Source organism: Trachymyrmex cornetzi, unplaced genomic scaffold (assembly GCF_001594075.2).
Source record: "Trachymyrmex cornetzi isolate Tcor2-1 unplaced genomic scaffold, Tcor1.1 scaffold646, whole genome shotgun sequence".
NCBI classification, from domain to species: Eukaryota; Metazoa; Arthropoda; class Insecta; order Hymenoptera; family Formicidae; genus Trachymyrmex; species Trachymyrmex cornetzi.
In genome coordinates, this window is record NW_017299966.1 from 1647197 (window position 1) to 1668526 (window position 21330).

A 21330-nucleotide genomic window follows, 5' to 3' on the forward strand; every position below is an offset into this window, starting at 1 on the left:
CTGCTTGATTTCACCAAAACGCTTTCAACCGTATACGTCTTGTTGGCATAATCAAATCATTTTTCACAGTATATTTGAAAAGAATTTGATAGAACTGCAAAATAAAACATGAAGCAGAGAGGAATTTTAATGTATCTTAATTCTAAATACAAAAAATTTAAAGTTTTCAATTTCCTATATATAAGATTTTGAAAAGTATAAAAAAAAAAAGATAAATTATACAAAATTATAAAACTAATTTTTTTTATTTCTTGATGATTACAGATTTCCAATTTTGTAGTTTCGCGCACATCATAATTATTAGTTCCCTCTAATTCGCTTAGATAAGATTAGAAAGAAAGAAGAAGAAATTTTAAGACAGATTAATAATACCATGGAGAGGGATTGAATAATTTTGCAAAATGTAAATTCTCATCAGGTTTTTTTTTCTGTGGACACACTAATGAATATAAGTGGAAAACAAGGCTAATTGCAAGTTTCGTGATCTCAAGGACAAATTTGCTCGTAATTTTGCAAATTGTGACGTGCCCTCATCAATTCTCTCAAACATCTCTATCACGAACGGGATGTCAACAGATACTGCATTACTCCAGAGTTTGCGGACGGCCGCGCACGTTTCGCATCGTTCTACCGCCACGGGTTCCGGTTAGTTCCGGCGCGATTTGATTATCATTCCTCCCGAAAGCAGCGACGCCGATAAGCTTCGTCGCAAACGTACCCGCGCGCGCAAGCAGGAATTTCCACGGATTTTACTCCGGGAGGAGATAGGGGTGGTTGCATTACGAGCGAATAGCTGGTGCTCGTCGATGAGGGAAAGGGGGCCTTTTCATATCCTGGCTTTGGCCGTAGTCTGCATATTGATACGCGAGTAAGCGTTCATCGTCGACGCGCGAATGTAGCACGCGCGTGGTAATTCCGGCGGATCGACAGGATTCGTGAAGCTGCGCGATATCGCAATGCAGCCCTTTGATGTTGAGAAGTGAACGGAGCGGAGTGCACTCAGCCCTTCCGCTGCGATACCGTGTCTGAATAGAAGACGCAAACACGCAAATTCTGACATCCCGCACCAAGGACGCGGTGAGCCCGGAACGGGGCAAGAGGTTCCAGACTTCTCAAACAACACAGACTTTACGCGAAGAACGATACTTTTCGCATTAAAGAGTTGAAGGACTTGGAAAATCGACACTTTCGAAATGGCAGGTGTCGCTGGAAGAGTTTGACCTTAAATAAATGATAAACGATAAACCACAAAACTTATATATACTTCAAATTTTTAATTCTAAAAAGTTCTTTATAAAAATATGAAGAATACTTAATTTTTTTTCTACTAATTTCATTAAAAATTAACTTTATTGACCTTCGTAATCTTATATATATGTTAGTGATCAACCATTCCAAATTAGAAGGAACAGTTTCAAATTATAATTCTTAGTCCCATTTTACAACGCGACCGTAATTTTGTCCTTTTAAAATATGATTATAAATTATTTTTGAGATAATAAATAAAAATAATAAATAAAAATGACAAGTTTGAAATATAATTTTCAACTAATATGTGAAGAATTTGGATAATTTTTTATTTAGAAACCCAGATTTTATTATTATTCATGAAATACATTCAGTGGAAAAGTACAATTTAAAAAAATAAAATGTGATTTTGTAACTTGATATAATTTTTGTTGTGATCTCATGTGATGTTATACATAAGTGTTAGTTATTTACAAATATAATAATAATATGATATTGCTTATATGTTAACAATTTTATTAACAATTATTTAAAAAATGTTTATCTATTAAAATTTAGTTGTGACAATTAATATTGAATTTTTTTAAATGTCCCTCTTTGCCTTCTTAAGGAGTTAATCATCTTAATATATAAATTTAAATTTAATTTAATTTATATACGTTTAATCCATGCAACACCGACTTCCAAGAAAGAAAACATTCTAAGACGTTCAGAGGCATTTCTATATCTTTTTTTTATTTTTCGAATAAAATATGCAATGTATAGGAATATACTTTAATAAGAAAGCACGCTATAATTGCACAGTGTGATCCATAAGCTTAAAAAATAATATAAAATAAAAAATACACTAGAAAAATATATGTCGAATACTTTTTATGCAAAATAAGATCCTTTACAATCAGTTACGCTGCTCTGCCCTTCTTTTCAATCTTGGCATTACCGTCGAGTATTTCTCTTTTGTAGTCGTTCAGTTAGATAGTCACAGTGGTTTGAGTTTCTGTATTATCGTCGAATAATTCAAAAAAACACCTTATATACCACCTATTCTATTTACTGAACTTATCTTCCTTTGAATATTTCTTGTTTTTGAAACTGAAATTGCAGTTGAGAGGCCAAAAATACGATATTCCATAAATTCAAGTCGCTGTGATCGACCAACTGAAAACGATTACAAAGGAGGAGCACTTAACAGCGATACAAAGATTAAAAACGAGCAAAGTATATTGATTATAAAGAATCTTATTTTGAATCAATAATGATAGAAATTTTTATCTAACATACTCTTTATTTTACACATATATTGAAACTATTGAAAATTTATTTAAATGTCGTAGGTCTTTTTTGATTTTACGATATTAATTTACTGTAGATATTGTTTTATTATAGAATCTGCAATTTTATCAATTGTAAAGTGACAGATACAAACCACGTTATTGGATCAACATATTATATATACTATAGTTATATTGCAATAACATTTACATTATTCCAGTAAGAATCAAATAAACATTTTTTAACGAAGTATAAGTTAACAGATCAGTAACAGAAACTAAACAGATCTGTCAAGTGCAACTTAATGTTATCAGAAATTCAATAAACTCGCTGTTTCGTAATCGTTTAAAGATGCAGTCAGTACAATAGCATAAATACTTTGAAATATTCTTTGATTTAATAAAATTTAGTAAAACTCTTTCTCCTAATCGATCGAATATTTCTTCTAAATATTTGTAATGAAATTTTGACTACATCCTAAATATAATATTTAAAATTTTTCTTTCTTAACAACTAATTAAGAAAAGGATAACGTGATTTTAGCGTTTATCGTATCTGGATGGTTATTGCAAAAACACCCTAGTGCAGTACTATAAACACTAAAAACTATAGATTATACGTAACATAACTGTAGTTAGTACAGTTTGTATCCGAACACGACCCATGTATCAAAATTTACATTCTAACAAAGATTTATATATCACTCTCTTCGACTTTCGCCGAATACCTTTATATGGTATAGACGTGTCCTAATTAATATAGTTAGTTATCATTATAGTGATAAAAAATTGCAACATCATTATCAAATTATTATAAATAGTAACGGAAAAAGTAACGAAATAATAACTCTTCCATTCCCTGTTATTCACCTTCTTTCCAACAAGGACATACGTAATACATATGTAATTTCAGCGTCAGAGAAATTTTGTTTTAAATACATCAGCAAATTTATTGAAACAGTTTGCATCTTATCGATTTTTTAAAAAGGTATTTCATTGAATGCCACTCAATGTATCAATGTATTTTCAGTAGTGTGAAACCAATATTGCCAAACTCGTCATGCTTGTCATTGCGATATAACTATATCATCTGTTAATAATCTATCCCTGTTATGACCGAAATTTCTGGGTATTAATTGTCATCCCCAGATAATAATTGATAGACGTCACGTTCAGTTCGCGTATTAATTGCGTTATATAGTGGTTGACATGTCGGTGCGCGGTGTCGACAAGATTCAATTTTTTTAATTAAAATTTGGAGCGAGAAAATATAGTTACAAAATAGAATGACACAATATTCGGAGAAAAGAAAGTTGGAAGTTAAAATTAAAAGGTTTGAGGAATATTAACAATCTTGTATTTTTTTTAGAAAATCTTTGAGAAAATCGAGATACCTTTCGAAACTTTTTTCAAGAGAATGCATTTTCTTATCTGAAAATCTTATATTTGTAAACCCTTGAACTTTATTTACGACCGTCCTTTAAAATCTGCTTGAAAAATTTTCTTATCTCTATTGTCTTGGATTCCTTTAAAAATTCGGTAATCTTTCAATGATGTATTTGCGATGTAAATGCAAATAAGTTTCCTGACAAAGACCGCTATCCTGATGTGAGAATCGCGAAAGAGATAGCAGGATAATCCGTCCGTTTATCTTCCTTAGCTACCATATAATGGAAAGCTACTTATTTCCCTTTCGCGGTCAGATCGAGGATTTACAGCTGCGAATCTGTAAAACTGATAGTCGGCTCGAATCGCGGATTTCGTTTCGCATTCTAAAAAGCACTCTGTAAGCGATATTTCGATAGGCGCTATTGATCGTCTAAAAGCGGCTTGAATTATTCACAAATCAGAGAGTACCTAAAAATCTAATATCAAAAAAAGATTGGAATAGGAAAAAATGTTCTCATATAAATATAAAGAGATCTGGGAATAAAAGTACTTAAAAATTGAAGTCTAAAATGTTAAAGATATGATAAAATACAAGAATTTTTCGATACAGTAAACAAACAACGAAGAAATTAATATATGTTATAGAATTCATATTCACTTTACAACTCAAGAAACGTTTTTAAAACAGTTTTATTTAAATAATACAAAGACAAACGTAGAAGGTAATATTCCTGCATGAAAATAATTAGATATGTATATTAGGAACATGCAGTTTTAAAAGGTTCTCCAGTTCTATCACATCGAATGAAAGAAATCACTGTAAAGAATCTTGAATAAAGTAGTGGCACTTATTTTTATTGTTGCCATATCAATTTTTTCACAAATAACTTCAATGTATTTTTACAATTCATATTTATACTTTAATTAATACAATATAGGCCACAGAATAATTAATTATTGACCTTCAAACAAGCATTGACTCCGTTTCATTCATGATATATTGTTTCATAGTTCGAAATATTTCGACCTATTTTTAACAAATGCAATTCACGATATATTAAGATTCTTTTATATTTGAATCAAACTTTCTTCTCTCATCTCTATACACAATTAGTTTTTATAATATTTACACATTAATAGTTTAATACAACACTGTGAATTCACAAAACGTGCATAAAGAAATAGGAATTGATCATAGTATCCTTTGAAGAAACTTATGAAATTAACTTCTCTTTAGGGAAAAAAATTGTAAAGGGAGAACTAAATATCACATGAAGTAGCGTAGCGTATTACAGTCTTTGGCGCATCTCTCTTTCATTCGCCAACTTTACATCTATATTTGTACATCTCGTTTAAAAAGAAATGCGCATAGACATACAAAATGAAGCAAGACTTTAAAGACTCTAAAGATAGATTAATATTTCTTATTAATATCATTAATTTATAAAAATATTTTTAATTCTTTTTATTTAGATAAAAATTCGTATTGCGCTTAAAAAACGTGATTCTCTTTTTGCTACTTGTCATTCCTATGTTACTAATCAAATGTATTAAGTTTAGAATTAGAAGTTTAAAGAGTTGCGATCTTACACGAAAAGACCGCGTCTTGGCCGAGCCATAAATCATGGAAGCCGTATAATAAAATGTAGAATTAAGTCGAACTTTATTGAAAAATACATACTTACTACTAATAAATTCCCATTTTTTATGCACAGATAACGTATTTTTCTGATAGTTGATCATTTTCAACGTAGATGATCAACGTTCACGTGAGAATAAAATTTCTCTTTACATCTGAATTTCGTAATTATTTTCAACAATTATATATATATCGTATATACATATAATTATATTAATATATATATATATATATGTTACTATTTGCAAAAACAAAAATTCGTCATGAATCTTTAATATTACATTGGAACAATTATGAAAAAATTAATAGCAGGTGTCTATTATTCAACCCAGATATGCCTGATACTCTGTATATAGATACCTATTCATGTTGTTTATAATTAACACTTTGATGGCCGGACTCACGTGTGCGTGAGTTCACTGAGCCAGTGGTTATCGGCTGACTTGACTATACGGGAGTTCATTGAGTCAGCGTTTAACCTCGGATTTATAATAGTTTTTTTAAGCTTTAAGCCATAAGGAATGGATGAATTACGATCAATTATTCTCCTCGCATTTAACTGTAGTTGGTCAATTTCTTACGGCTTAAAACTTAAAACATTTATTGTGGATTCGGACTAAAGTGCTTCTACATAATTCGCAAATCGCAAAAATTCTGCGTTTGCGAATTACGTCTTGCAATTTGCGAATTATGTAGAAACACCTTTATCGGCTGAGTTTATATGTACGTAAATTGATTAAGGCCGGATCTACAATAAATTTTTAAGCCTTAAGCCATAAATTTCTTACGATTTAAAGCTTAAAACACCCATTGCAGATCCGAACTTACACAATAGGATTGCAAACCGTAAGCTGTGAGAAATTGACCAATCACAGTCGAATTTGAGAAAAATAATCGACTATTACTGTTTAATTTTTTATGGCTTACGACCCTATTGTGTAACAGGCCTTACCCCGGATCTACAATAGGTGTTTTAAGCCTTGAGCCATAAGAAATTAACCAATTACAGTCGAATCCGAGAAGAATAATTGTGATTCATCCATTTCTTATGGCTTAAGGTTTAAAACCCTATTGTAGATCCGGACTTAGCGATTATTAGCTGGCATTGATTGTTGCGAAAGGTATGATATATATATTGTATTTAATATATATACACTATATAGTTATATTAATAAATAGTATATATATATTATAGATTTATAGATCAAAAGCTATATATTTATAAACTTAAAGAAAATATCCTTAAAAATGTGTGAAATTGACGAGGTGTACGCTGATAACCTATCGAATGTTAGCAATTAGGTATCAGACAACAGTGATGAAGAATCAATGCTTTCAATTTGTAATAAAGCTTACAAAAAGTGCCGACGACAGCCAGTAATTTTTGTCATTATATGCTGGCGGCAAGAGCAAATTTTTTTCTGAAAAGTGCAGCCGTCAAAGTGTTAAGTGACACCGCAGCTTTGTTTTAGATACTCCATTTCCTCGTTTCATCTCACTCACCTCTATTCTTCGTTTTATGCTGCATTTATGACAATTATAATGTATCTTCCGATACAAATTTATTACTTATATACTTGGAATCATAAAGAAAGGCATGCTATAACTACATGAAGGCACACATCTGGGTTAAACACAAATATATATATATCCAAATATATATCCATATGTATTGCATTATGATAATACTTATTTTCCCGAATTGTAATGATCTATAATCTCTAGAAGTAAAGTTCGATAACTGTATCTGGATAAAAAGGTATTACAATGTATGACGACGTATATTTATAAAATATATGGAATAAATTATAGATTTCATTACAAAAATTAGTCAATATATACCAATATGCATAAAACACTTAACGAAACAACCGTATACCTTTAGTTCATATTGTTCCCTCTCTCATTTTTATGTTTATTATGGAGATCAATAGAGTAATGAACTGACTAAAATTACTACATGTCAAAAAAATATACGATCCTTATAAGTATCGCACAATGTAGTGGCAATATACATTGTTGAGAAAATAGTGCTTGTGATCTTAAATAATTCTAGGAAAAGGCAACGTGTATACATTATACATGGATTTAATAAGATTTTGTTAGATGGAAGAAAATGGCTTATTTGCTTAATAACTTCAACCCATTACTATTATTTTTATGTAACATTTTTTATAGACTTTTTATCGTCATTAAACAGAGCTGATTTGAATAGAAGAACCAATGGACTCTGTTTCATTGTGTGCTCTTAAATTAATAGAATTTTCCATATTACTACCATCGGTAACGTCAGTCTCTCTACTTAACGCCAGTCTCTCGCCGTCGATCAACGCTACATTTGGATCTATTATGATCGCATTATTTTCAACATTATTTTTCTTTCGAATCGCACATCCATTGACATTTGCGTCAATTTCTGCTTGCTGTTCACTATTTAACATTGATAAACTCCCTTTAATACTCTCCTTCGATGTCGCCTGAGAGCTGAGCTTCTTCTCGGATGCGATGTGAGCATTTTTCGTTACCTTCCCTTCTTTCTCTTTAGGTTTTTTTCCGAGCACGGGGAAATTCGTAATCTTCGAAGCAGTCTTTTGTTCCTTTGATTGTCTCATGGAACCAATACGGTTCGGCTCAGTTGATTCTGATTCCTCCATGATTGACACCAGGTTACCTTTACCCTCTCCGGTAGTGTCATCTTTTATAACTTGTATTGGTATGTCATCTGAAGACAAAAAAAATGGTTTCTGTATTATAAGAAAAAAAACTTTCATCATCGAGTTGGAATTGACAATAATAAAAGCAATATTAAAGTTAACAAGCATCTTAGAGGCAAGGAAACACATATACGTAATTAATTTAAATTACACATATAAAATGTGTATGCTATAGATACAATTTGTTTATGTTCGCCTAGAATAGAAATTAAAATAAAATAGAACATTTAAATAGCATATTGATTGCACTGTGCATATGCATAGAATGAAAAATTTTTTCCTTAACAAAAAAAGATAACAAGAGATATTTTGTAAAATATGTAAACCAATATCACATTCATTTTTTTTCTATTAATTATAAGTTAATAATACATACAACTATAGACATATTGTAAATAAGTGGATTTAAAACATTTACGGAATATGTAGGTTGTGTAGAAAATATTATGTAACATTAGATATAGAGAATATACGCAATGCAGAAAATTAGAATAAAAAAAGAAAGGAATAAATTGCAAAAGTAATACTTAAATAATAACAGTGAGAAACAGATAAAATAGTAGGAAAGGAACATCGAATACATTTTCTAGTCGAGCAATATACTTGAAATTCTTGGTGCGGGAAGATAAATGTGCCATGTCGACATGCATGTTTTCCAGTCATGCGCTGGTTTCTGTTTAGATTTTGTTTTATGCGTATGTCTCATTATAGCTGGGAGTGGTATTTCTGAAAGGAATACATCCACGATCACATGAATTATTATAAGTCAACAACTCATTCCTGCGTGTGCGCTAGTGTATACCAAATTAAAATATAATTGTAAGTTTGATGAAGAATCATAGCGTGATGAGATTTTACGCCTTCCTACAGTGTTGTAACTGGAGTGATAATACCATGTGTTTGACGACAGTGCGGCAGTGGCACAATAATACATTGATCTACTGTTGCCTTCTGTATATACATTTTCCACCGATTCACGAATGATCTCTCCCAGAGCCTGTTCCTCTAACAAGCTATATAGATGAGCATTAGCTGCCAATCTATCGTCGGAAAAAGTAGAGTCGCACATTACGTTACTGTCTTTTCTAGTTTTCTGACTAATATCGTCCTTATTGTCGATAGATGTTTTCTTTGATTGCTGATCTTTGCTCTTTTTAGGGGAGGACTTTATCGGTGAGCTTTGGCTGCTGCTGCATATACTTCCACGTCTAGAACTTTCCAATGAGGAGGAAGACTGCGCCTTTCCTGCGCCTGTATCCTTTTTATCGACCGAATTTGGAAGTGCATGCTTCCAATGCCATGGACGACGTTTGTGGCTGCCCGATACTGCCGGTCGCTGTTGTTTCTCGGCTTGACAATTGCTCAATTCGACCGCAAATAACTTCTCATCCAGATCGTCTAATGACATAGACGCGCAATCCACATTTGTTTGGACTTTTTATATTACTCTCTAACTTATACATATTTTAAAATTTTATAATGTGCGAACTTGGTTCAAGTAATATTTTCATATATTATTATTTATAATAATATATTATATATGTATTTTTTATGATTTACGAGTTATTAAGGAAATCAAACAATACAGATGAGGGGAAAACATGAATAGTACATTGTACGTGATTTTCCCGAAAATGTGTGCAGTTACTGTATCAATATTGTTTGGACAACTATTCATTCATGAAACAAAACGTTTTCAATTCAGCAATAATTTCATAAAACTTAGAGGATCACATGCAAGCTTGGACCTAAAGTACTCGTACTCGACACATTCATGTCCATGCATATGTATCCGCTTGTGTATTATTTATGTTTGTTGTACATATCAGGGTTGTGTAAAAGGGGTAACTAATATTCAAACACACAATTATAATTTTATTTATATGTGTTAGCTATTTGAATGGAAACATAGCTGTGATGTTAATATTGTTAGTAGTTTGGCACCTTTATTTACCAGAAATATTCATCAATGTACAAACTTGTGTAAAACACAATACGAGATCTATCCCAAAAGTATTCGATCTTTGTATATATCTTTATCTTTGGGCATTCCCCCTTCCTCCCCCCCCTCTCTCTCTCTCTCTCTCTCTCTCGTGGAAAACAGGCATTTAGTATTTAGAGGATATCTTGAGGAATACCCCCACCAAATGATACGACTCAACAGCTTCAGTCGGCAAAGGTACGCAGTTGTGTGAGCATCGAAAATTCCGAGCGTTGCATTTCATCTGTTCATTCATCTCACCTGATTTAAGATTCTTTTACTAAACACGGCATTGTCTAACTTAGCCAACTCCCGTACAGTCTAGATATAGTCCCGTGTGATTTCTAGTTATTTGATAAAATTGAAAAAATCTGAATAAGATGAGATGAATGAGCAAGTGAAATACAACGCTCGGAGTTTGCGACGCTCACAACTGCGTATCGACTGAATAGCTGTTGGATCGTGCCACTTAGTAAGAATATTCCTGCCTAAATACTAAATGCCTGTTTTCCACAATAAGAGATATACGCAGGATACAAGGATATACGCAGAGATCGGATAGTTCTAGAACAGACCTCGTAATTATGTTTGATTTCGAATATATAAGACATAAATTTTTTATTATATATATATAGTGCCAAATAAAAATATTAATAGAAATGAATATAAATATATTATCTTTGCGAAATAAATTTAGATAATTTTAAAAATTACAGTATTAATATATTTTCTTAAAATGATTACAATTTATAATCTTCGTTATTATTTCTGTCTCTACATTTACTTTTTATTATATGTCGTCGTAAAAAGATTAATAATTTATAATATATATAAACACAATATAAAAACATACCTGGTAATTTCTTAGTACGAAAGGAAGCATTTGTGATCATAGACTTCGAAATGGTTGGTGTAGTAGTTGCTGGGGACAATGCAACACTAATTCCAATTGGTCCATCGCTCGGTTGACCTAAATGACCAAAGGATAAAAAGGATTATAAAATATCTTTATGCAACATTTTACTTCCATATTTAGCTTAAATAAATAATACATGCATTATATGCTTGTTTCTATAATGACAATTACCTGGTGCTCCAGAACTGGCGGAATTGCGTATAGCATTGGTAACTAACATTACATTTGGATATGCTTCATAACATGCTCTGTTATGAACATCTTCTATAGCTTGAGTTCCTACATACCAACATTCGTTATACCTATAAATAAGAATATTATTCATGTATTATAGAGAAAAAAAATACGTATATGTTTATATAAGACGCAATGCTAGCAAATTAGTTCACCATGATGCTATGCTCGCCAGAATCGATGTATTTAATAATTAAAATATTTAATAATAAATATATAGATAACAGATTAAAATGCTGTTAAATTCGCAAAATGCATACATTACATACATGGCAAAATATACAGCATGCAAGAATTCCAAGAGGAATTGGCTGGATACTGGTATACGTGGTAAAAGCCTTGGAACAAAGCTAGACTCACTGCCATATGAGGAACGTTGATGATGTCCTGGTTTCATAAATCCTTGAGTAACAAGTCTGCAATAGAAAAAAAATTACATTGCAATCAAAAATAAAACAGCTTTCGTATAGCTAAGAATTACAGTCGAACTTACTTTGTTGCAACTTTGCACAATTGTTCTAGAGCAAATTTATTTATATATCCAAGTTGTTGGTTATAAATAAAAAGTAAGGCTGTCATAACTTTCAATCTATTTTGTGCATTTAATGTTTCTACTTGCTGCAATGGACCCCAGCTCACAAGTTTCGAATTACATTCTTCAAAACGACGTACGGCGCTTTCTGTTAGTGAAGCTGGTGCTAGACTCGCAGGCTATATTTAAAAAAATACACTATATTAAATAACTATGAAATCTATAATAAATATAAAATAATTTGGCAATTGATACTTTTTTTTTTAGAATTTTCTTTAACAATATCATTAATATAAATTAAATATATCTGTATTAAATATTAATTATCAAATCACAAATTACAGTAAGATCTTTGCTTAATTCCATTCAATGCTGTTCCTTTATAGTAAGCTAATATTCGGTAACATGATATTTTGCTGAGATGCAATTTTGAACTCGGTGTCAGTTAAATTCACTTTAAATGGTATACTTGATATATTGAATGTCCGATATCATCTAACCAAAGTGCTAACGCTTTAAGTTCTAGAAGTGTAATCTGAACCAAAGTCTTACTGAGTATCTATTTACATAAAATGTATCTTCAATGATTACTCTCTTATATATAAAGCATAGCAAGGGATGGTAATCTAAATGAGATTGCTTTTTGTTGTCCTGATTTATCAACCACTTCTAGATTATATAATCCAATTAACAGAGTTTCAAGGGAGCGACAACTCTGGAAATTAGATAAAATTAATAAATGTATTGTTAGAACTTGCTATAATAATTGTTTTAAAATTATAATATAAGAAATATAAGAAAATATTATCAAAATCTATACAATGACTTTGTAATTCTATGTACAACACAGTATAATACAAAATATTAGTTTATCTATCATGTAATTTACATGACAAATAAATTTTGTATTACCATTTAGTCATAGAATTACGAAGTTATAAATTTTAATAATCTTTTCTTATATTTAGTAATTCTATGACAATAGGGTAATACAAAATATTAATTTATTTGTCATATGAATTACATGTTCTTTGGATTACATAAATCTGCTTAAATATCAATTATATACCATGATAACATAAAACACGATTGACAAATGACACAATAAGCCGGTACATTGGAACATTATTCTGTATATTATATTACATCTTAAAAGTTTACAGAATAAAGTGAGCAGAAGCAATTCTAACACTTTTATTTGTTATTTATTTGTATGCTAGAAGTTGCTAAAGAAAAAAATTAATTTCTGTGTAAGTTTTCTTAAAAAATGATGTTCTGCTAAAGAAGAATTAGCGAAATAATATACATATAACAAATATAGTACATATATATTTTTTATTGTTCTGCTAACTTAATCTTCCTTTAGTGAAACATCATTTTTTTAAAAACTTACAGAACAACAAATTTTCTCTTCAGCAATTGTTAGCAATAAATAAGCAACAAATAAAAATATTACTTAGAATTAATTCTGTTCTCTTTGTTTTGCCAACTTTTAAGACATCATTATATTCTTATTTTCAATAAAAGTACAATCTTACCTTAATATCACCATGTGCAGCAGAATTTAAATAAATATATATTAACGTCGGTAGAAATTGTAGGGTGAACCTTTGTAACTCTATTTCTCGAGATCGATAAAAGTTGTATAACTGGTTACACACTTCGTCCATTAACTGTAACACAATAATCTAGGATTAAAAAAAATATCCGATTTTATTTTGTATAATCAAAGTAATGTGTGCTTTTAACAAATATTTAAAATTGCTGACATATTCTAATTGTACATTATTTACTGATAGAATATGTATAATTATACATATTCTAATTATACATTATTTACAAGTAATGCTAATTAATTAATAGATTATAACAGATCTTTAATGACTCATATGTCTTCCTTTCTCATTGTGTCAATGATTATATAGCTCTGAATAAATACACAATGTGATTCATCTAAGACTATCGAAATAGTGATAGAGAGTTTGATATCAAAGCATTAATAATTGTTTGCAGGAAATACAAATAACACTAATTAACTAATTACAATAGATCTTTAATTACTCATATGTGAGTAATTATGATTATGGCTATTTCTTTTTCTAAATAAGTACACAATGTAGGAGTAAAATCGTCACTGCAGCCATAGGAAGTATGATATCAAATTGTTTCCAGGTAATACAATTAATTAATTATAAGTTATAATTTATAACAAATCTTTAAAGATTTATCTGTGCATCTCTCTCTCTCAATCTGTCAAGGATTATATAACTTTTTTTTCCTAAATAAGTGCACGATATGATACATCTAAAACTGTCAATGTAGCGATAGAAAGCTCGATATCAAATATAATCGTTAGGAAATTAGCAGGCAATGTTCCGGCTAGAATTCGGTGTAAACGGAGAATGTTCTCCGGGCATTTGCATTATACCTCGCTGTACTTGGTACGCTCCTCCAGTAGCATATAGAGCGCCCGCACGATCTCATTGTCCTCCGAGAGCGTTCTAGCGAACATGTGCAGCTCCGACGGCGCGACATCCTTACAGTCCGCCAGCCACTCGTTTATCAAACTTTCCGTCATTTTCTCCTCGCCTTCGTCAACAAATCGGGAAGATCTTACCGACGCCTCGGAGTCTCGGCTTCGACTGCGACTCGCTGACCGTCACCGTCACGGAGATCATCACACAGGTTTGACGTAGAATAGTCGCTCAGCCACGCGCGGTGCATCAAGAAGAATAGCACAAGCGTACTCCGAGTCCGGTTACATGTCGCGGGCTCCCGTCCTGTTCGCGTCGCCGATGTCGCCGTCGTCGTCGACCTCGATACTGAAGCGTGAGAAGTCAACGCGACCACCGAGGTTATCACCAGTCACTGCAACCGCACTGATTCTTAGCTTTAGCCGACCAATGGCGTTACACGTTGGAAATTATCGCGCAGACGAACGAGTTCGAACAATCAGCGAACCGTGACACTTCGTCCCAATAAGGACGAAGATCCATTAAGATCCATCCAGGGAAGAAGATAGTGGAACACGCACGATCTCCGTTGATTTCCGCCAATTTCCGCACGCTCGATCAGTTGCACTACATTGCACCCCGCATATCAGCCTCACCAGCCAGCAACTGCACTTGCACCTCCTCGCGCCGCAACTACCTGCTGTCCTGCTGTTGCGCGCGGCGCAGTATTCAGCTTACAGCTACTTTACAGCTGCGGATCCGAAAGGAATTAGGAAGAGATTTGAATGCGTATGGTTCGAGAAATATGTACACGTTACGCAACGTTAAATTTAATCGACCAGAATGAAGCTTCGAATCTTTTTTTTTCGATCAACAGTCATAGCGCACAGATATTCTAGATGTGCGTCCCGTATCCAAAGACGACGACTGCGCAATTCACTTAAAGGTGATAATTCAGTCCAATCCAATCTTTGGTTAAAATCTGTTTTTCTTGCACTAGACTGCACTAGAAGTCTCTTTCTCGTTTTCGCCAAATATCAAAATATACTTATCTCATTTTAAATTCCAAAAGTATAGTTATCTATACACTTATCCACAGCCACAGAAAAAACAGACCTAAAATATCAAAAAAATGCGCTTTTTATCTTGATACATTAGTGCGCATGCAACAAAACAGAAATTGTGGATGTTGGGCATCATTTCCTAAGGCTAATATTCATAATAGTCCGTTCTTATTTTAAGACCGTTTAAGAATGTCTTTAATTTTTAGGTAGAGTCTTAAGATGTCATAAGCCTATCAAAGGGCTGCATTAGCATCTCAAGACATTACTTGAGACGATCTTAAAATAAGAACGGACTGTGAATACCGCTCTAAAACGGCTAGACTGTACTTTAGATAGTGTGAAATCAAGGGCTGAATACTAAGATGACGTCACACTGGTGACGAGTGACTCGTGAAGCGTCATCGGGACTCGGCTTCACGACGACGCGACACGGTTAGCTCCGGATTGCGCCGCGCCGTTGAGGTGTTATCGCGACGAGTCAAGAAAGAGGGGGAGGATAGAGAAAGAGAGGGAGAGAGAGAGGGAGAGAGAGAGGTCTGACACAATCCTCCCCTACGTGCTTTAGTACATTGCGTGGTGTTGTGTTGCAAACCGTTGACATTGAAAGTATCTCGCGATAAGTGGTGCCGCCGTCGCCGTCGCCGTCGTCGTCACTGTCGTCGCCGCCGTCGTTGTCGTGCGTTTGCCCGATGCTGAAATGAAGCAGAAGCGCGTCATGTATGGCGACGCGCGGAAACTGTGCGAGAGACAAACGCAATCGGCCCCGTACGGGCCCTGCCTCACGTCGGACTAATGATCAATGGCTTTATTCGAGAAGAGATACACGAATAAAGTGCTGTTAGATGATACGGAGCAGCTGACGAGCGTCATCGAAAATGCTAGGACCATCGACGGACATACGGTATGTAATCCGGTATTTTGCTTCCTCTTTCTCTTTTCTTTATCTCTTTCCCTCCCTCTTTCCCCTTTTTGTCCGTCTCTCTCCCTTCCCTTCTCAGTTTGTCCTGTAATCATCTCCGTTTGTTTGTCTCGTTTAAATAAAACTATTGTTAAAAGGAATTTTCCTCTGTCTATTTTCATTGTATTAACTTTAATTTCAGTTTCACTTTGTATTTTCCAGTTCTAAGAATTTAATTTCTACTTCTAAGTTCTAATTCTTAGAACTAGAAGACAATACAAAGTAAGTTAAACCGAGATTAAAGTTAATTTACATTGATAGAAAGGAGCATCCAGCCTGTTAAGACTATAATAACTATATTTTATCATTGTGACATTTTTATTAGCTTTTTATATACTTATACGAATATATATATTACTTGGATTCTCAGCTGCACAGTAAGCTGTAGTTATGCTTTTAAACTTCGATCATTTGTACTGCGTACAGTTTCACTTTGCACCGAATTATTAGACACATGCTAAGAACTATGATTTGTATATCCAGGAATACGTAATCAAAACACAAAGAGGTCCACTTCCCGAAAGATCTTGGAGAGTAAGCAGACGTTACAATGACTTCGTACAACTCAATACAGCTTTATCCATATCTGGCTTCGACCTGCCATTACCACCAAAAAGAATTATTGGTAACATGGAGCCAGACTTTATAGCTCAGCGACAAATAGCACTGCAGGTTCATCTCGATACAGCATGCTCACTTTTACTGTATTTGTGCAATACAATAAGTAGAAGATAATCTGCCTTTTATTACAGAATTATTTAAACATAATACTAATGAATCCTATACTGGCATCTTCACTTTCCACAAAGAAGTTTTTAGACCCTGAGAATTATACTGCACCATTACATGGTAAGTGATTGATTGCTTCTGAAGATGTTTTAAAATGATTATTGTGAAGTCACTTAACAAATATCAAATATAATTGCTATATAACATGGAAAAACATATTTATGTATGTTATATACGTATATATATTATGTAGCTGTTATGTCTAAGTTTGATACTGGGTATTATAAAGATTAAACATAAAGATATAGACTGCATTGACTATGTTCAGCAAAGTCAGCGTTTAGTTAATGCTTTGCACTGATTGAATTGTACTTTTAGATCATATAGTTCTACCTCAGTAAAGAAAACTTTTAACAGTTGTAAAATAAATATTTTGTTGAACGCGACCAATGTTATTCAGTGGGATGATTTAATTAAAATTATTGTCTTATATACACACAACATATTATATGAAGGAATTTTTTTCAACATTAAGATGTATAATTTATTTCTCGATATTAAAAGCAAATGCGCAAAATGTGAAAATTATTTATCTTTTCTAGAAATCGCACTACAACAAGTGTCATTAGCATTACGAAGCGATGCCAATTTCGAAGTATGCAAGCCCATTCCTGATATGGGATGGCGATTGAGAAAACATTACTATACGGTGAAAAATCGTCAGAACCCGAAACAAGAACTTCTACTAGCTTGGGTCGAGTTTGGCCCTGATAAGCATTTACAAGATAAAGATATACAAGGGGTTTTCAAGACTCTAGGCTCTCTACGACATACTTACATCGAACCAATAGTACACCAGCATGTTACAGACAACGGGGCACTAATGATAAGAAATTTTTATTCGGTGGGCACATTACGTGACGTTTTATGTATCACCAAGCCTAAACAGCCATTTATAAAGAAATATGGAAATCCGAAACAAATAAAAGCATTAACAATACACGAAATTGCCACGTACGGTTATCAGGTTAATAATTATTGCACACAAAAATATGTAATAATGAAATAATTTTGAGATTACTCGGTTTGATGTACAATATGATTTGTAGATATTAGAAGCTCTAGGATTTCTTCATGAAAAAGGATTACCTTACGGACATTTACACACTGGCAATGTCCTTTTAACACCAAGATGCGCTAAATTATTGGATATAGAAAATGGACTCCTAGGATTGCCGGCATTTTATCGGCCTTACGTTGTGCAAAGGCGCAAATTGCACGCCACGGTATATGTTATTCTATACCTATTAAAAGTAAAAGAGCAAAAGAATACATGAATTTTTCAATCTTGAAAAATATTCTTTCTGAATGTTTTCTTGTATTTATCATTTCATATGTTTTTTTAACAGACTCAGGTTGATGTATATTCATTTGGACACGTTTTATACGAAATGACGTTCGGACGACCGCTTTTGGAGGCAACGTGCTCCGATTTACCGCAATGCGAAGCGAATTTGAAAAATTTGCTGGAGGTTATCTTGTCACCGGAAGCTTTGAAACAAGATCTACCAACAGTAGTACGGCTGTTGGAACATCCATTCTTCGAATCAGCGAGGCGCGCTGCGTTGGCAATTGGTGCTGTGGAGAAGCCGTATTTTAAATTGAGCAATCATTTAAAAGAGGCTTTACAAGAAGCTGTAAACAAAGCTGAACAACGATTGCGCGATGAACAGAAAGTTGCTCGACATCAAAAGAGGCTCGTTAAGGTTCAAGAAATGATGAGTTCAGAAGAAGAAATGAAGAAACGAAAACATAAACTAGTGAGTATAAACAAAAAGGAACTCAGAATGAAAAATTATGATTGATCGAAATACAATCTTATATTTTTCTTCTATAGAAAAAGGAGCAGAGATTGGCGCAAGAACAACGTTTTTCCTCGCAACTAGGTACGAACGGAACAAAGCAAATAAATGGTAAGAGTCCAGAACGTTCGGACAGTCCCACAAGTACTTCCACGGCTACCAGCGTTGGAACGTTGACTCCTCCATCGCTTCGTAAGTCATTATAATGCTCCTCCTTGCTATTGTCGTCAATGCTAATTGACATTTACGTTTTTACATCTCTTGATTAGCTGGACACAAAAGTTGATGGCGTGTAGTCATCAAGCTGAGGTCATTCCTTTCACGTAGGTCATTCGAGCATTCAGATCTTAATATCTTTAACGAATGTTCACATTTATCCTTATTTTCACTTTATAAGATTTTTCCTCATCATTGCTTTGCATTGTTTTCCATATAAAATATATTTTTTGTAATAATCATTTTGTAATTACACCCTTAGCTTATCTTGTGGATATTCTTTTTAGATCTTTTGATGTTGTTTTTATAATATATCTATGTACTTGCCAGGTCTGATTAGTTATGTACCTTACATCTCTAAAGAGACGAATTAGACAGTTTTTTGTTGAATTTCTTAAAATGAAATGTATATGTAAATCTCTATGAAAAGTTTATCATTAAAAATTTTTTTTTACTAAGGTTCTGTGGAAGTTACGCAAACAAACGCAGTTCCTGGTAAAGGTATTCCACCACCACCACCACCACCTTCGTTACCACCGCCATGTGAAGCATCCGGTGGTGCATCGAATAGTGCATCAAAATCATCAAATGATCGTGCTGCTTTACTTGGAAGTATTTGCAATTTTGACAAGACAAGATTGCGAAGGATTACAAATGGACATCGTTAGAAACATTAGATATAAAAAAGAAAAAGTCAGACAAATCTATTTCAAATCTGGCGTGACTGCTGTGCAATGTCGAACAAAGAACTTCCCTTGCTTAATTAGGACAAGATAACGTACCTGTAGATTATTATGATGGATTGAAAGGTTGTTTGGATGATAACTATATCATGCTTCTTGTGACACCTAATAGTACTGAATATTATTTCTCTTCGATCGCGATACTTGCACACATTTTATGAATTTTTAAAATTTCGATATCTTATTTATTGATGCTCGCTACATAAACAAGAGTTTAGCTTAACGTAATTATATTAAGAGTATACTATATTAAATTTGTGATATATATATATATGTGTATATGAGCGATGTTAGATTATCCCGTTTGGCCTATTCTATGTTTTGACGAAATATAATACAACGCTTACTTCGTTTGTATTAGATCTGCCGTCCAAAAACGAGCCTAAACGTACAGAACAACCAATCAAAATATCAATTGCTTTGGAAAATTTGTCATTTTTACGAGTCGTTTCGTATCATATTCTTTCCATATGTGTACACGCTAGAGATAGAAAGATTGTGTGATTAAAAAAAATTTGTATGATATAATAGCAGTATATAATTGTATATTATCTAATTTACGGAATATACGTACAGTAATCATGCTGGGAGCAATTTGAAACATTTTTAGATTTATTTTGATTGACATTTTTATGACTGCTCGACTGTAAATCAAGAATATACATTCGCGATATAATTATTCGAGAAATTCCATTTTCTAGTCCAACATATCTCCCTGTTATTATACAGTTGATAGCACCATACAATTTTATAACATATCTTGTTTAACGCGGGCCAAGTTTCGCGATCGATTTTATATTGTTAACCAAGGTTTATTTTTCTCTTTCTATATATATATATATATAAGTATGTACATTAAGTAAATTTTCTCTCGTTATACTCATCTACTGTTCTGTCTATTCAAAGTTTATGATATACATAATATATATAAATACATAGTTCTCGTTCGTGTTCGTACGATACAATGCGAGGATCGTACGCCGCTTTTGTATCGCTCGTAAGACTGGAATGTCCAGTTTTACAAATTAAAAACGTGCCAAGGGATTTGCGGTCTTCGTATTGATAGATTATATGACATCAGGCAGTTATGTAACCCATAGCATAATCTATTTCTATATATGTCGACAACAGTCAAGTGTATGTCCTGTATAATCAATTTGTGGATATTATAATGAAATCTGTAATATATAATCACACCTTTTAATATATTTATCACTGTCTTAGATGTATATGGTAACTGTGTAATTGATTACGTGAATCGATTTCTGATAGCAACAATGATAACTCAAAAGGCATATAAATAATAAGATAAATATATGTTAGGATTATATATTTATCTCTCCTACTCTTTAGGATTTACTAGTAATTATATCAGCTTCCA

General features: G+C 32.9%; 2 protein-coding genes across 3 annotated transcripts; one reads left to right on the plus strand and one right to left on the minus strand.

Annotated features, from left to right (window-relative positions):
• Positions 1-6798: 6798 nt before the first annotated feature.
• On the minus strand, positions 6799-15200 carry Hyccin (PI4KA lipid kinase complex subunit hyccin). Its single transcript, XM_018516711.1, is given in 8 exon segments — positions 6799-8269; positions 11096-11212; positions 11330-11460; positions 11662-11808; positions 11886-12105; positions 12516-12639; positions 13463-13597; positions 14353-15200. Coding segments are annotated over 8 exon segments (1554 nt in total). The 5' UTR covers positions 14503-15200; the 3' UTR covers positions 6799-7739.
• A 602-nt stretch (positions 15201-15802) lies between these two features.
• Positions 15803-20754, plus strand: LOC108767056 (PX domain-containing protein kinase-like protein). 2 transcript variants are annotated; one of them, XM_018516708.1, is made up of 9 exons: positions 15803-16342; positions 16883-17071; positions 17152-17248; positions 17731-18155; positions 18238-18414; positions 18538-18948; positions 19026-19182; positions 19260-19313; positions 19666-19749. In XM_018516708.1, exons 1-8 carry the CDS (start codon positions 16241-16243, stop codon positions 19274-19276), a joined length of 1575 nt encoding a protein of 524 aa, XP_018372210.1. In that variant the 5' UTR covers positions 15803-16240; the 3' UTR covers positions 19277-19313; positions 19666-19749. The 2 variants fall into 2 exon arrangements, with proteins under 2 accessions (XP_018372210.1, XP_018372209.1); XM_018516707.1 differs by lacking the exon at positions 19260-19313 and having other exon boundaries at positions 15806-16342; positions 19666-20754.
• The last annotated feature ends 576 nt before the right edge of the window (positions 20755-21330 follow it).